The 16021-nt window shown below is 39.2% G+C and overlaps 1 protein-coding gene across 4 annotated transcripts in view; it reads right to left on the bottom strand.

Moving 5' to 3' along the window:
* Window positions 1-728: 728 nt before the first annotated feature.
* Window positions 729-16021, bottom strand: part of TMEM242 (transmembrane protein 242) — a 40460-nt gene continuing 25167 nt past the window's right edge. For 2 of the 4 annotated variants that reach the window (XM_057406531.1, XM_057406548.1), the window contains exons 3-4: window positions 14822-14959; window positions 729-1142 (exon numbers count right to left, since the gene is read on the bottom strand). In XM_057406531.1, coding sequence (XP_057262514.1) covers window positions 1044-1142; window positions 14822-14959 — 237 coding nt within the window. In that variant the 3' untranslated portion in view covers window positions 729-1043. Of the gene's footprint in view, window positions 1143-3716; window positions 3991-8540; window positions 8626-14821; window positions 14960-16021 lie in introns of those variants that run through there. The other 2 variants (XM_057406557.1, XM_057406539.1) reach the window with 2 other exon arrangements.

Here is a 16021-nt window from a genome sequence, read left to right on the forward strand (position 1 = left end):
CCTGATAACTGAGCATTCAACAAAGGATTTTTCACTTATAGCATTTATTTTTTATTATTTCTGCATTTTTACAGATCTACAGTTCTGCAAATACAATGTTTGAGTAAGACATTATTCACCGTATGCCCACATTTTATGAGATTACTGCAGTGTGCAAAAGTGTCACATTGCTTCTCCAGGTAGAAGAACCACAGGAACAACTGAAATACAAAAAAATTAGCCCGGCCCATACACTTTCTCAGCTGAAAATATTGCGTAGGACACACTGTGCGTCTTATAATTTTATACCTTTTTCACAATTTAAATTGGTATACAAATACAGTAGAAACTTTTATGCAAATTATCAGATTCACTATTGCGGGATCCAATAAAAAAGCTAACACTGAGAAAACAGTGCACTTTGTAGAGATCTCTTCTGATGCTCTACAGAGGAGCTCAGTAGGTCACTGCCAGCATATTGGATGTTGTAAACTTTCTCTTCAGACACAAAGAAATAGTTTGATTTAGATACTTTCTCTGTTGCAAATTTAAGTATCTCTTTTATTTTTAGAAAAATGCACTGTATGCTTTACCTTCAGTCTCAGTAACAGATCTCTTACAGTGGACTATGATGTTACATTCCTAATGGGATATGTACATGTCACTGAAAGTACTGTTGTGTGTCCTGGAGAAATTTCCTAAAACTTCTGTAAGACACAGGATGGGATAAGAGTTTACTGGGGTTTCGTCCTGAAGATCAATTTCTTCTTTAAGTCTTCATAAAATAGAGTCTTTTTTTCCAAATTGGATCCAACTTCTCCTGGGGAGTTCACTTCCTCAGAAAATAACTATACCGAGCATGCTGAAAAGTACAACACAAATTGTTTTGCTTGGTTTTGTTTTTTAATTCCCTTGTTGCTAGATGTTAATTGACATTCCCAGGATCACTGAACTCGGTAACTTGCTCACTCCAAGTTTTCTTCTCTCTTTTTTCAGATGGGATACTTCTGCTGCTTCAGCTCCTGTTCTTACTGAAGGGACATCTCCAAATGGCTCCACGTCTTTCACTTCGATTTAAGTAAGTCTTCCCATTCAACAGTGGACTCAGTATTTTTAGGAATTGCTGGAAACATTGACTGCATTTTAGTTTTGAATTCTTTCATCTATAAAAGAAATTTTAAAAATAGTATCAGTTAACTTTTAATAAGGAGCAGATGAAGTGGCACCATGAACCTCAGTCTTACTCCACAAAATAAGCTGCGTGAGGTAAAGAAGTAAGAAGACTTCAAAAATAACAGGAAATTAAGACTTTCCCTCTGATTATGTTGGTTCAACTAACAAAGTAAAAAAAAAGTTAAAAAGGACCCACAACAATCCCACCTTCTAAAAACAGCACACTGGGGTGCCTAATTTGGACACTTGCCTGAGCGATTCACTGCTATTACATGAACACACATACTTTTACTTGGGGGAAAATTACTCCCATAGAATGTGCCAGTATTTTCACTGCAGCACCTTTTTCTACACTGGTCATGGATTAAAGGCCCAACAGGGTTATTCAAGGATTTCAAAATGAGGATTAAAGAAAAAATACTGGTCAGCTCTGACAGTTTAGGTTTATCCCACCATATGGATAGAGGTGACAAAACCAAGTGTTGTTCAGATTTATACATTGGTAGGAAGGGATACAAGATTCATAACAATATATAGAACCAAGCTTTGCTTTCACCGTTGCTAAAATAAAATGCTGTGAAAGACAAAGTTTGCTAGTTTTATATTCTGTATATTAATACTAATCGCCAAATCTATACTTATAATAACCATTTTATCACTAATGTCTGATTTAATAGTCCTGGCGGAACTGAAATTTAATTTCATAAAAAATCACTTCTGTTTAAAGATAATATTTAGATTTAGCGGGTTTCTTTCTTCCAATATTTTTTACATATATTTTTAAAGGATAGGAATGAAAAAATCAAATCGATGAAAATCCTGTTACACAAACAGCAGAATGTACAGGGGAAGTTTTGGACTGCTATATTTAGGAAGCTATACAGAACCTATGACATTCGTGCAGAGGAGACAGGATGTGGTACTGAAACACTGGATGCAATGACCTCTTGAAGACCTAATGCTGTCTTAGACAGTATGTCCTGGAGAGGTTCCAGGAAATCTAGATATTCTAAACCAGCCACAAGCAGGCATCTTCTCTTATATGCCCACACTTTGTCAGGGCAAATAAATCTGAGTCATCAGATTTGTTACAAATACCTCTGGGCCATTTTCTGTTCCAAGTCCTGCATAAGACTAATTCTGACAGAGAACTGGTACTCCTTTAGAGAAATTATGCTGGAATGCAGTTATTCAAGTTACAGCTGATACAAAGAATGAAACAATTTACGAAGAAATTACCAATCCTTTGCTAACACAATAACTAACAATGATGGATGAAAGCATTTTAGATCAAATTTTTGTGTAAAAATGCATGGGTAGTGATAATCAAATAAAAATACATATTATATAAAGTAGGAGGAAAATTCAGAGCCCAATTATCCTTTTGTTTTATCCTGATTGTGTTCTTCTGTAGAAATTAATTCACTGCCTGTTTTATGTTTTATTCTGATCACACAGCTGTTTTTTTATAAATCATTTGGTTTTGATTTTTAAAAATCTTGGCAGTGACCCACAGTTGTTCCTAAACTAACATTTTTGCTTCTTATTTAATACTAAAAAGCTGTCATAAACAGTATTTCAAAGGATAATAAACACCAGTATCAGAGCTGACATAGGGGAACAGCCCAAATTACACTAAACAATTGCTGACAATCAAATACTAGTATTTACAGTAGGAAATGCTTTATAAGCTTTGGCTTAGCTGTTTTTTCCAGTCGTCTATAATCAAGTTACCTCAACTCTCTGATGTGTGGAAAGTGCTCAACTTACTTAACATTTCTTACTTCCTGAAGTAAAACTTTCCACTCTTTCACCTCATTCAAGTATTATCTGGGTATTTAGTAACACAGGAATGGTCAGATCCTAACCTGGTATAGCTGGAAATAAAACATTTTATACCAGCTAATGAGCTGGTACAATGTGAATTTTTTGGATGTTTCTAAACTCAGACTTCTACATTTCTTTACTGTCAAATTTAAATGAAGGACTTATAAGCCCTACAGGGCACCTCTGTTACTCCACTGAGGACACACAAAGCCAAATTAAAACTAAAAGGAATTACACAGAGCCTTCAAAAGGGAGTGGGGTGGAGGAGCCACTGTCTTCCCTTCACTCATAGCTCCTCTAAAGTTTACTTGCCGCTAAGCAAGTGAGAAAAAATAAAGGCATGGAGAAGACTTTGAAAAATAACTATTCTCTGATGTAATGGAACCACATCCAAAGTTCCTCTCCCTTCTCTCTTAGTGACAATGTCTGCCTGCTTAAGAACCGTTCTAGTATCAAATTTTAGGCTGCTCTTAAGGTTCTTTCCAACCCTAACCATTCTATGATTCTTTCAATCAGAGACTATCAGCTCAATATCCTGGGCTTTGACTGGCCAAACTCTTATTTAATATATTTAGGACTAAATCTGGCCTCCAAAGTTATCCACACTGGCCTCAGGGTTGTTCTTGTTGACATCTGGTTGACATTATCGTACCAGGCCCACTGCAACTTCAGACAAGGAAATATTTGTTCACTAAGCTTGTAAATTAGCTGTCATGTCATGGATTACCACTGTCCAGTCACCTCCTGCAGTGTGGTGAGCTTCTTGTGAAGATGATGAATCTAGCTTTATGTTCTATTACTACTGCACACTTGAGGTGCAAGAACTGGGACCTTGTCTTTAGCTCTCCAGGGACAAGAGCACTTCTTGATGAGGGAAATGCTGCAATTAGGAATCTGTCTTACCTTGCCTTCTCTTTTTAGTACACATGCCACTTGGCAGGTCTCTTCTCCCCTCTCCTGGAAATCTTCTCCTGTATTTCCTCCACATTCCACAATACATGTGCAAGTGGCCTTAAATCAACAGGCATGAATATAACTATGAAAGCTAATGTGCTATGTACTAACTACTGGAATGCTTTGAAATAATTCACTGAAATGGCTGCCTCTTTGTTACTGCCAGTGGCACTGACACTGGCATACTCAGTTCAACTGTGAAAATGAAAATAGTGAAGTAAACCGAGCACTAAAATCTGCTTGTATTTAACCTCTTTTTGCTACCTTCAATACCATGGGCCACTCCCTCAGCTGATGCTTCTGAACCTAGTGGTATGTGAATGATTTGTAACACATTTCTTAACATTTCAGCATGCTCTCTTCCTGGAGGCAACTCTCTGAAGTGAACTGCACTCAACTGAATTTAATTTTTATCACAGATATTGCAAAGCTTGATGCTGTTTTTTCTTGCCAAATAAATTACAGTAACTGTTCTACCTCTGTCAGGCTGCTTTCTAAAAGGGTATCATCTACCTTACTGCATTAAATAATCTGTAATAGCTACAGATCACTGTTATTTTCTTATCTTAACCTAATGATCGTGCCTCAGATGGCAAAAATATGGGGACCTAAAAGCATCTTCCATTTAATAATCTCTTTTTAATGTACATCGTTGACAGAATGTCACACAAAAACTGAGATAGCACTATTACTGAGAGCACTTACATGGCCGTTCATATTAAAATGAATGGAAGAGGGGCTAGAGGAGTTTGTTTGAATCCTAGAATGAAAGTTTTAGGAAGAAATGTTCTCTTTAATGTCTGACATTCATAATAGGCCAACCCAGATTCTAGGAATTATTAGTTTCCTATTTCAGTACTCATACCAGTAAGAACTGCTTACATTAGCTTGAAAATGAAATGAGGTTAGATGCCCTGAACTGGAATATCAACTGGCAGCAGAATACAGTACATACATGCCCCGTGTCCTCCTCAGCCACCTTCCATTTCACAAGCACAAAGATGAGATGGGCTGCCCTGGATTTAAAAAGCATCAGCGAGGAGTGTTCTTGCTGCCTCTTCCCAAATCTTAAAATGATCGTTGTTGCCCCTGTTAGCGGATGATTACCAAGGTCCACAGACAGAAACAGCAAGTTATTTGTAGAAAACGGCAAGCGCTGACCCCTTGCAGTACTTGAAGAGTAGAGCAAACAGCCTGCTGGCTGAAGGTGATTCTCAGTGTAAAATCAGGCACTCACTACACATCACCCTGTGCTGGTCTGCATGCTGACCTCTAAGATAAGCATGGAAAATAGAGCCCTGGTTCTTATTCTTAGAACTTACACTTCATTGGCAAAGGCATTATGAATGTTTGGATTATGCACAACTACAGGTCTATGAAAATGGCCGTCAGACAGTCAATGCTGGCAATATACATCCTAATATTTAACTGTCTAATGCTGTACTGTCATAATACACTGTGCACAACCTGTTTGCTGATTCCAGTGTTTCAGGCTTGCATTGAGAAAAGCAGCAGCAGAAGTTTATTAAACCATCTAAAGAAGTCAAGAGCTCATATTAACCCCGTATCCTATGGACATTTACACACATGGTTAACCTTATACAGCATTGAATACTCTCTTTGAAATCAGCAGGCCATTTACAACACCTAGAACTAAACAAACACATAGCCATATTTTTCCAGAAACTTATCCCTATAAATCCTGTGTAACTGGGTAAAACATGTCCTGTGCTTTTTTAAAGAAAAATAAGTAAGATAAAAATAACCTAAGTGAACTTTACAGGGAGAGGGGGAGAGGATTGTCACTGTTTAGAATGAAGCTGTCACAGCTCCCAGACCATTATACATATGTAGTAGCCTCCCATAGTTACTACGTAGTGTGTCTCAAATTACTGGTGAACTACTGAGAACTACCAACGCACAGGGGCCAGGCTGCCTCTTTTCCGGTGATTGGGTCACATGAAGAGATAAAACGCATGAAATACTTTCCTCATATTATTTTTCTAAGCAGGCAGGAGCTGTGTTACCCATTCATACATGAATGCATTTCACAAATGGGAAGATAGCTGGTCTACATCACAAACTTATTTTACTAGCCCCATTTTGTCTGGTTTAATTTCTGCGCAAATGTGACCCACCAAAAGTGGGATTATTACTGGTATCTTATATATATCTATCAGAAAAGGAAGATCCCATCTCAGTAGAAAAGCCTAAAGAAAACAAAACTGTTCTGGTTTAAGGCTAGATTATTTTGAACACACACAGAAAAGGTAGTGATTAGGTAATTATGATCCATTAGAAAGACAGCTATATAGACCGAGAGTAATTTTGTAAACCACAATCTGAAAAAAAAGTTCAAAGATACAGGAGTACCCTTAAAAAAACTATACATTACCATGTTGATCCTTCTGAAATTAAATGCCTAGGACTTATTTTTTTTGTGGTATATGATATCTCAAAGTAGATGAAGTCAGTGTCTCATTCTCAAGCCTGTTCTTACTGACTTCAGTGCTGCTGCAGCTGGCTTCAAAATAAAATTAATGGTACAAAGTTTGGATTATACCATCTTGTTGCAAAAGGCTTTCACGCCACGCAGAAAAACAGTGAAATACTTTTGAAATCACTGAGGAACACACCCTGTATTTCTGCAGAATCTTAGTTTCAAATCTGGGTGCCTGGAAAGGACATCCACATGATTAATCAGTCTATTATGGTGTATTAGTCATTACTCTTTAGTCACCCTGGGCAATCTGAAAAATTAATATTAAGGAATTAAAAATAGTTAAATGTATAAAGCAAGTTGGTTAATGGACCCAAAACCTCATTATTGGTGTCCCAACTCTATAAACTCTCCTGTGCTGTAATTTGGATTTCTGAAATAAAAACACAAACTGTCTGCAAGCAGGCAGTTCCTGAAAAAGGCAACCTTTGTAATTTTTAATGTTCTTTTTCCTCTGTATGTCCAGGAATAGAGTGTATGCATCATCCACAAGTGAAATTTATGTCTGGGAAAAGTCTAAATAAACCACAACTCTTTGAGTGATGTATAAACCTCAATGCCATGACCAAGGCTGAACTCCATGTGGGAAATCTGTCAGAGCCAGGCAGGGATGGCTGGGTGCCTCCAGGCAAGCAGGGCAGCTGGGCTCTTAAACCACAGAAAGGCAAGACAAGCATGGCCATACCACCCCACTTAATGAAGCACAGGAAAATCCCATGGGACCAAGATGCAGCATGAATAATTTGCACCTACCAGATAAGCTCTTATTCAGATTTCAGTTGTATACATATCTGTATACAGATTGCAGTTACATGCAACCAAGAATTCAGTCACACCTGCTCATCTGCTTATGGCGACATGGGACTGCTCCAAAGGCAATTTCAAGACCACAGGCTGAATATGTTTTTTTCTTTCCAGCTTCTTAACAGGCTGGTGGCAGTTAACAGCTATGAGTCCCTCCTAAGACACAGCAGAGTAATCCCTCAAGACAGCTACAGTTAGAGTCTTCCCATATTCTTCAAATACTTACTTACAGCTACCCCTATTCATAAAGCAGATGTAGCAGTAGAAAAATGATGACCTTACTCCTTGAATAAGCATTCTGCCCTATCAAGTATACAGTGAAGTTCATAGGTTATTTTTTTTAATTCTTTACTTCATGGATAAAATACTAGCAGTACATATGTGTGGAGGCAAGTCTTCTCCACAACAAACTAACTAGGCAATATAAGCAGTACTGAAACCCCTATATTAATAGGATGGGGAAGTGCTAACTTGGACTAGCACTCTATCTTCTTTTAAGAGCTTGAATTTAAGTAAGTATTGAAGAAATAAAAGAATGTTAAAAAAAAGGGCAGATTTGATTTATATGGAAATATATGATCATGAAATAGCAAGGAAAAGATATGCTTTTGTCATGCAGTCAAACATAAGCCTGATAAGGAATAGAAACTTCATGAATAGTACTTGGGTGATGATTGAATACAACTATAATTAAAAACTAATAACAACATAAAAATCTAGGAATTACTTGATTCTAGAAGTTGTACTGCTCTTATAGCAATATTTGTTCACTTGTGAAATAGCATAAAAATTTCAGTCACTGCACTATGCCTGTACTTGACTGAGATCTATAGATCTTAGTTCTATTTACAGATAGAACCCAATAATTTTTTAAGACTGTCTCCATGTTCTCTTTTTAATTTTAATATATTTTAATGAATCCATCCTTAAAGCAAACACTACTTTGCATTTATACTGTACCCATGACTATAGTCTCATGAAATTACATTAAGTATATCTCAAAATAAGCAAGGGAATGATATTCTTTTCATGCTTAAAATGCTGATTTAGAGGTTAGATTTCCTCTAGAGAAAAGCAGCCTGCCTAGGAAATGTCCTTACCAACACCACCATGACCAGCCTATACTGTCTGTATTGCTTTTAATTGTTTTAGATGTCTGCACAGCTGCACAGTTGTTTTAGACTGTCAATATTTTAAAGGTTAAGATCAATGAAAACAAGGATATTTCATTATAAGTCACCATAAAAATGACAAACTAATATTTTGTAACTATATTAGTCACAAATTGCTGGGTAATTCTCACTGTTTCTCCAGCTTTCCATGGAACAGATATGGCAGCAACAGTCAGAATCTCACAAACCTTCATGTGAATCACCCTGGCCTTTTTCCTATGGGAGAAAGAACACTTTTATTTCTGAGGAAATAAAACCTGATTTATGGAGGGCATGAAGAGCAAAAGGGCTTTTAAAGCATCATTTATCTTGTTTGTTAATTGTTGTATGCTTCAGTCTACTAGGGCTAAGGGGCATTGTTCTGCCTTTAACAGTAGCTTCATAATTGCTGACAGCTATAAAAAAAAAGGAAAAGAAAACCATTAGGCATTCATAGGTATGCTTTAATACCTGTCAAGTACTCTATAGCTCCAAGTTTAATTAGAAACAAAAACCTGCTTATTTAAAACAAGGGTTTACAACTCAACTGTAACTTCCAGAAAATTGCAAAACTAACATTTTTCCAAGCAATAAAAAGGTGTGGTGCATCATAACATTTGTAGAATAGGTAAATTAAATAAGGAAAGTTTGATTTTTGGAAAATCCCATGAAAATACCTGGTTAGGTAAACTTTAACTGCACGTTTAAGATCATTTTTAATTTGTTACTCTTAATTAATTTTTTTTTTAGTGAAACACCATTTATTTTTCAACTGAAAATCTGAAACTTCATTGAGCATTTCATAAGAAGAATATTGAAACAGGATGCTTAAACTACTATTCAACTTAAAAAAATAATGTTAAATTGGCCAAACCTGTTCTTTTCTACAAAATTTATTTCAATGCCTCTGTGGTTTTGCATCAACAGTCAGCCCACTGCACCAGGAGCTGCTAATGACAGAGTTCTGAGGTTGCAAACTCAAAACCATGGAGGGCGCTGTCATAGAACACAATGTGGAAGTTCTTAAATAGCAAATACACTCATTTAAAATGATGGAGCCGTTTTGTTTCAAGGCGGATGACAATTATTAAGCTTAGGCCTAACATTGCACATGACCTTCTACAAAGTGTTGTCAGAGAAAGCAGCTGTGGGTGTGCCTGGATGAGCTCTCAGTTCAGACCAGCAGTGCTCTTTGGAAGCAAATCTTCCAGTTGTCCTATTTACTGGGCGTGGGTTTGTGCACTGCTGAACAGTCTCGAACTGTTTCTTTAAGGTGATGCAAAGCTGAAGAGACATTCTAGGAGCACATATAACCTACTCCAGCTGCAGGCAGGCATGCAAGCCATGCGGCAAGGCCAGAGGCAGTCCTCCAAGTTTTAAAAATCCCTCAGCATGACTGTAGGTGTCCTCAGTCCCAGTTGCTTCACTGCCCCTGTGCTGCTGGTTGATGACACTTGCTAATACAGACAGAGGTTCTGTGCTCAGAGGTAATCAAAAGTAGACTGGCTTTAAATATTTTCCTAAGAGACTCCAAGAAGCAAGTTAAAAAAAGTCTGACTGTTACTGACAGCTTGTTATTTTCTGCAAGAGGAACAATGTAAACCTAGGTAACCACCATCTCCTAGGTTCTGAAAACAATGATTTCTCTTTTACATTACTGAAAAATAGGACTTAAACCATTACCAAACCAAGTACTCGCTGATCTATCACTTCTCTGTTTACGATTAAGAACTGACTGGAATTTAGTAGGGTTTATTCCTTACCAACCTATCCTCAGAATACAACAGTGGTACCTGCAGTCAGGGGATATTAACAACCCTACCTGAGACAGCATAAAATGGTTTATATCCCTTATCAAGACAGAAGGATCAGTTACCTACTATCACCCCTGGGTTTTCATGCTGGCATAAAAAGCAGCAGCCTGTAAAGCTACAAGGAACCACCTTTAACAATAAAGCCATTTAAGAGCTGGAAGTAGGCACTGTATTAAAAAACAATAAACCACAAAGATTAATAAAAGTCTCATATCACCAAAGCTGGTGCAGCACTTCAGTGTCTGGAACAGATGTTGGCAATGACTTGCTTCTATGACAAACACAGGCTGTCTCAGAAGGCGTAAGGATGAGGTGTACTGAACTACGGCTTCAGTTTCTTTTCACGACACAAACTGCAGAGCAATCACGATGCTGCTTCCAGATGACAACACAGATTAATTACAGCAATTATAAGTCATCAAGTTTGCTCTTGTCATTTATCTCTTTGTAAGTAGTGATAAGATCATTTAAACAAAGTTTAGGGTAATACACGATTTTATCAATCACTCGCTGTCCTGTTGATAATTCATGCTCCTAGGAAACAAATCCCCGAACGTTAAAAGTCACAGCATTTTGGTAACGGTAATGATGTAATGCCGCTATCTGCATGGTAATACCATGCAAAACTACTCTTCAGGGCTCCACCTAACGGCAACACCTTTGGCTACTTGTGCACTGATGTATCCCCCGCTCGTTATAAAACGATTAAAGACGTTACAAGATGTTTAAACCCACTCATCCCCTCAACGTGAACAATAACCGGGGCCGCTTCCTGTGGAGGCTGTGCCTGCGCTGCCACTCCCGCCGAGGCCAGCTGGGGTCGCTGCGGGGTAGCAGAGACCATCCCCGCCTTCCCTCGGCCCGGGAACGGGCTAGAGCTGACCGGCGCTCTGCAGCGGAGAACTCACACCGGAACTTTCCCTTCCTTCACCCCCAAAACCCCACCAGAAATAATGGTAGCAGCAGCTGGCTGTGCTAATTCTTCCCTCTCAGGTGTGCGGGAGGCGCTCACCGCCTCATGCGGGCACAACTACAGTAACAACGGATCTACGGCAGGAACGCCGAGGTAAAGGGTTAGGGCAATTCTGCCACACGAACTGAATAGTCCATCATTTCCAAAGCAGTGCGTGGGTAACGGCAGCAGAGTTCAAAGCACAAAGACCGCCGAGTACAGCTTTCACTGCACTTCAAATTCACAAACGAGCTTTGCTGTGTCCCTCCTGTAAAGCCACCGGCGGCTGGCCAGGCAGTAGGGGAGCTGCTCAGTAGCTTTCCTGGTCAGAGCAGCTCCACTTCAACATCTAGCAATTTCACTCCCTTCGGTGTGGCTCCTGCCAAACCATCACGGTCGATTTTCCTGGTTTTCCTGCAGCTTCTTGTATTTTACTCCTGGAGGTGACAGGAGGCGCTAAACAACACTTTGCAACTCAGTCTTACTTAAGTCAGAACTCCCCTCCAAACTCTGCAAGTGAAGGTCAGTCCTTTACTCACTATGATCTCACCAAGACAGTTACACGGACTGAGCTGGCAATGGATTTCAGAATGCGCTGGAGTTAATGTACTAAGGGAACAGCAGCAGCTTTCTTGTTTGCAAAATGAAACGTATGCAGTGTTTACAATTAGAATTTTATTATCCTTCACGATTTAATAAACAATTTTTTTAATCTCGAGAGACTGTATTAGATGTCAGTAATGTTATCAATATTACCAGTAGCTCTTAAACAAATTAAGCTGCTGCCCAGCAGGGCCGTATCACTAATCAGCAGGTCCCAAAAGCAGCTGGTTACTGTTACAGGCAGCAAGGTGAAGAGGCTGGGCAGAACCTCTTCTTCTCTTTGCCCAGCTGCCAAAGCTTTAGTTACTAAGTTCAAACAGATTCCTGGCATCAAAATGAGTCAAGTCTCCCCTCGAGTCACACACAGTTTAATACTTTCAGAGGCTGAAGCCTATCTTAAGCTCATAGCTTTGAAATTCTGATACCTGATGCTAGGTTTGAAATTGTAACTTGAACTTCTATAGGCATTGGGGAACCTACATGTACTACAGAGCAAATGAACTCACAGCACTTGGTCATGCTGAAGAATCACGACATTTTTATCCAGGTACATCTGCAAGAGCCTCTTTGTAAAATGTTTAATTAAAATCAAAATGTTCATTTGAAAATGTTGAGTTTAGTATAAAATCTGTGGTGTTTGCTGTGGTCTCAACAGTTTATATGGAAAGAAACTCTTTCACTCAGTGATAAATTCAGTAAAGAGTTTCCCACAAACAATATTTATTTTTGTGGATATCTAATAATTATTAGATACAACGTATGCATCTAATATCTGTTTTTAAAAAACAATAGTTTGTCTGAATGTTAATTATCTCTGCTTATATGATAGCAATTAAGAATTTTCAGAAGTATCACAATGTTCCCCTGAAATAGGAAAATAAATAAACTGCCCTTCTTAAAATGACCCTGTGTCTAAGAGTCCAGAACTAATGATGTACCAGCCAGCTTATAACTGCTTATTTAATCTCAACTGCTTGGGAAAATAATATTTAAGCACAAAAAATACTGTCTTTCAACAGTCAGTGTTTGCTCCTGAGTGTTAAAGCAGCATGCAAAAAGTGTCAAAACCAATCAAAAATCAAAGATGACTTATTCTAGAAGTATATTGTTAATGCTAATGAGCCTCTTTGCTTTGGTCAGAGTACTGCATTTTTAGCATACTGCTGCTTTTGTACCTTCACCAATTTTCAAGATGTTTATACTTGATTTTAACAGACAGTAAACCAGGAAAAATGTATGTGTCACAGGAAACTTATAAATTGCTAGTTTTTTATTTTGCAATAATGAGTAGCACCATTGTACATCTTTCCTTTCTGCAGTGGGAATTTACAAGTCTATAGTGAAGGCAGTATGTCATCAGAGAGCAGAGAGCTGTTCAAAATCCTGTGCAGAGACAGTCTCTTGACAGGAATATGCTTCCTTTGGCATCTGCAGTTCTTGGTGTCCACTATGGCAAAACGTAAGCACTCCACAACAGAAACCAATGCCAACAGGCATTTGCTAGAGACTCTTAAAATACAGTTTTCCCCAACTCCTTTCGACACTAACACAACACAGAATACAGTAAGGTGCAGCTTCCTGAGTAGGAACTTTTGATGAGTCTTTAAAATGCCCTGCAATGTGCTGTATGCTTCTGACACAAGACCTCATTGCTGTCAGGTAACCAGAAGCCCCAACAGTCTCTGACACATCATGGGTCTTGGCCATCTCAAGCTTACAGAGATGTTCTCAAGGAAAGCAGCCTCACAGGGAAACCAGGCAACTGTGGGTATAGGCCAATAACTCTTAAGGAAGTAAAAGTTAAGCTTACTGAGAAACAGTTAATGTACATTGCAGACTAGGGTCAGACTCTGATGTTCTTTGGCAGGACCAGAAGTACTCTGACAGTCTGAAAATAAGAATATGCAACATAGTGTGAAACGGATCCTTTTAGCTGGTGATTTAACTGACAAAACTGAGTAGCTCAGCATGCCGAGTATAAACTGGTACTCCCACTCTTCCTCCCCTTCTCTGCCATTCCGTAACAGCCTCACAAGGAGGACCCGAGTTGAAACAAAATGTGTTGTAGCTGTCTCCTATGTCCTGATATGTTTTTTTGGTATTCTGCCTTCCTTTACTGGTTCCTATTGAGAATTGGCATTGGAAACTAAGGAATGAGGGACTGTGTAGTGCTGTATGCTGGGACCCAAGTCATGACTTACCGGATACATCAGAACAGAAAACAAGAAATGAGAACACTACTGAAGTAGTATCTGTCTTCTTCCTTCTAGTTTTAGGAGACACTGCTGAACATATAAATAATTTGCCATGGAAGGTGAAGAAAGTCTATTCATTCCCATTCCTAGGATGCAGACAGCTCTGCCAAACCTACCGCTGCAGGGGACTCTTAAGTAACGCTGCTCGTTACTAGGGGCAAACAAAAATAATTACATGAACTTCAGTGTTTGCACTCCCCACTGTGAAACACTGGAATGTAAGCAATTTACTAAAGATAGCCTTAACCTCTTGGGACATACAGCTGCTTCCCAAGTTTCTTTGCGTTGATGTGGCATGTCACGGACCACCATTCTACCGCACATGAAAGTCAGATCTTCTGCCCTCTTGACCCTTCCAGAAACACACTAAAAAGCAAGCTGGTTTCCTCTCTTTTTTTTTTTTTTTTTTGTATGTCCCCAGTGCCCTGACACAAAAAGAGTGGGATTTGGACAAATAAACTGATTGCTGTAAAGTTAGGATTTAGAGGGTAGCCTTCAATTCAGTTAGCAAAGAATACAGAAAGCTGTAGCTACTGTATTAGTCTCTAAATAGAACACCGGCTCTTTTGTGAAGTATCTGAAACATCTGTGCAAATAAACATAAGCAGGACAAAACTGTTCACCCCAAAATTGTCTCCTCCCAAAGCATCCTGTTTTTCACCGTCCCAGTGTGCATGGACTCTACTTGGACACTCTATGCATGGTGAATGAAGATGTGACTCCCAGGCTGAAGCATATAGAGATGCCATCCCACGATGCATTACCCAAGGAAAAATACAGTGTTTGAGGGGCCTGTACTTGCTACTCACACTGTGCACACCCAGAGCCTTCCAGATGGCAAAACTTAGCAATCCAACTCCACACCACGCATACAGTGAGCCCCATCCTAGGGCTCGTAAAGCCAGTGACGAACCACTCTCTGGTAATGTAGCCGTGGCAGTAATCCCCTGGAACCAAAAATAAAAGTGATTAAGACAAAGTGACCAATAATTGAAAAAAAAAAAAAAAAAAAAAGGAACTAAAAATGTTAACTTAGCAATCTACAATTTTTCCCTACTTGCCAACTCTACTGGTGTTATGGCTGCCAGCAGACCCAAAGAGCCAAGCAAGGGGGTGGATGAGCTGGCTTCCCACCAGAAACAGTTTTCATGGTTGCCACTACCACTTGGGTGTGATTCTTATTACCCAGAAATGCTGGTCAGCTGTTTCATGGGCACAAGAATCTGACACTCAGCTATCCCACCAGTCAAAACAGCTGTCACAAGCCCTTATGCCAGTGATGTCAGAACATAATCACTGTACATCAATCACTGATTTTGGTACTTGTTCTTAGTGGGGTGTGGGTGGGAGGCAACCACTGGCCTACAGGTCTTTATCTGCAGTCCTGAAACAGCAGATTAGGAAAATGGCAGAACCTGAGTAGTTTCAACTGGACACAGGGTATAACAGTGACTGAGATTTTGAAGGGCTACAACTCTGAAGGAGCTCTGGAAACTAGTAGTAGTATTCAAAATTATAGGAAACTACAGTAGTAGTAGTTAAAATTTTGTAAAGAGCAAACAACCATCCCCCTGCAGAATTCACCAAGTGGCAACATAGAAAATGCTCTGCAGGCTCCATACTTCTCATTTTTGACAGAAACAAGAGCAGGTGGTTTTAACCAGTTGTTAAGATAGTGCTGCAAAAGAGCATGCCATGAGATATGTCCTGAAAACACAAAACACTGTCCCTTGGAAAGGCCACCTCAGGCCAAGAGGAATGGAGCCTCAGCCACAATAGGGTCACAACCATGATGAAACATTCTCTGTTGCAGCACATTGCAGCTACCAAGGGCATAAACCACATGCTGGCTGACATCAACCAATTCACCGTTAGCCAGCTGTTTTCATCTCACAACGCCCACCTCCCTGTACCTATTTGGTATAGGACAGCTTCAATCTGTGTAGCCCACAGCAGCAGCAAGTCAGATATAATCCTATTGCTTATAGTGGGTAAACGTCAGCAAAAGA

This window comes from Pezoporus wallicus, unplaced genomic scaffold (genome assembly GCF_028554395.1).
Source record: "Pezoporus wallicus isolate ANWC-B61680 ecotype Strahan unplaced genomic scaffold, APGP_CSIRO_Pwel_v1 contig_3817, whole genome shotgun sequence".
Classification (NCBI taxonomy): domain Eukaryota; kingdom Metazoa; phylum Chordata; class Aves; order Psittaciformes; family Psittacidae; genus Pezoporus; species Pezoporus wallicus.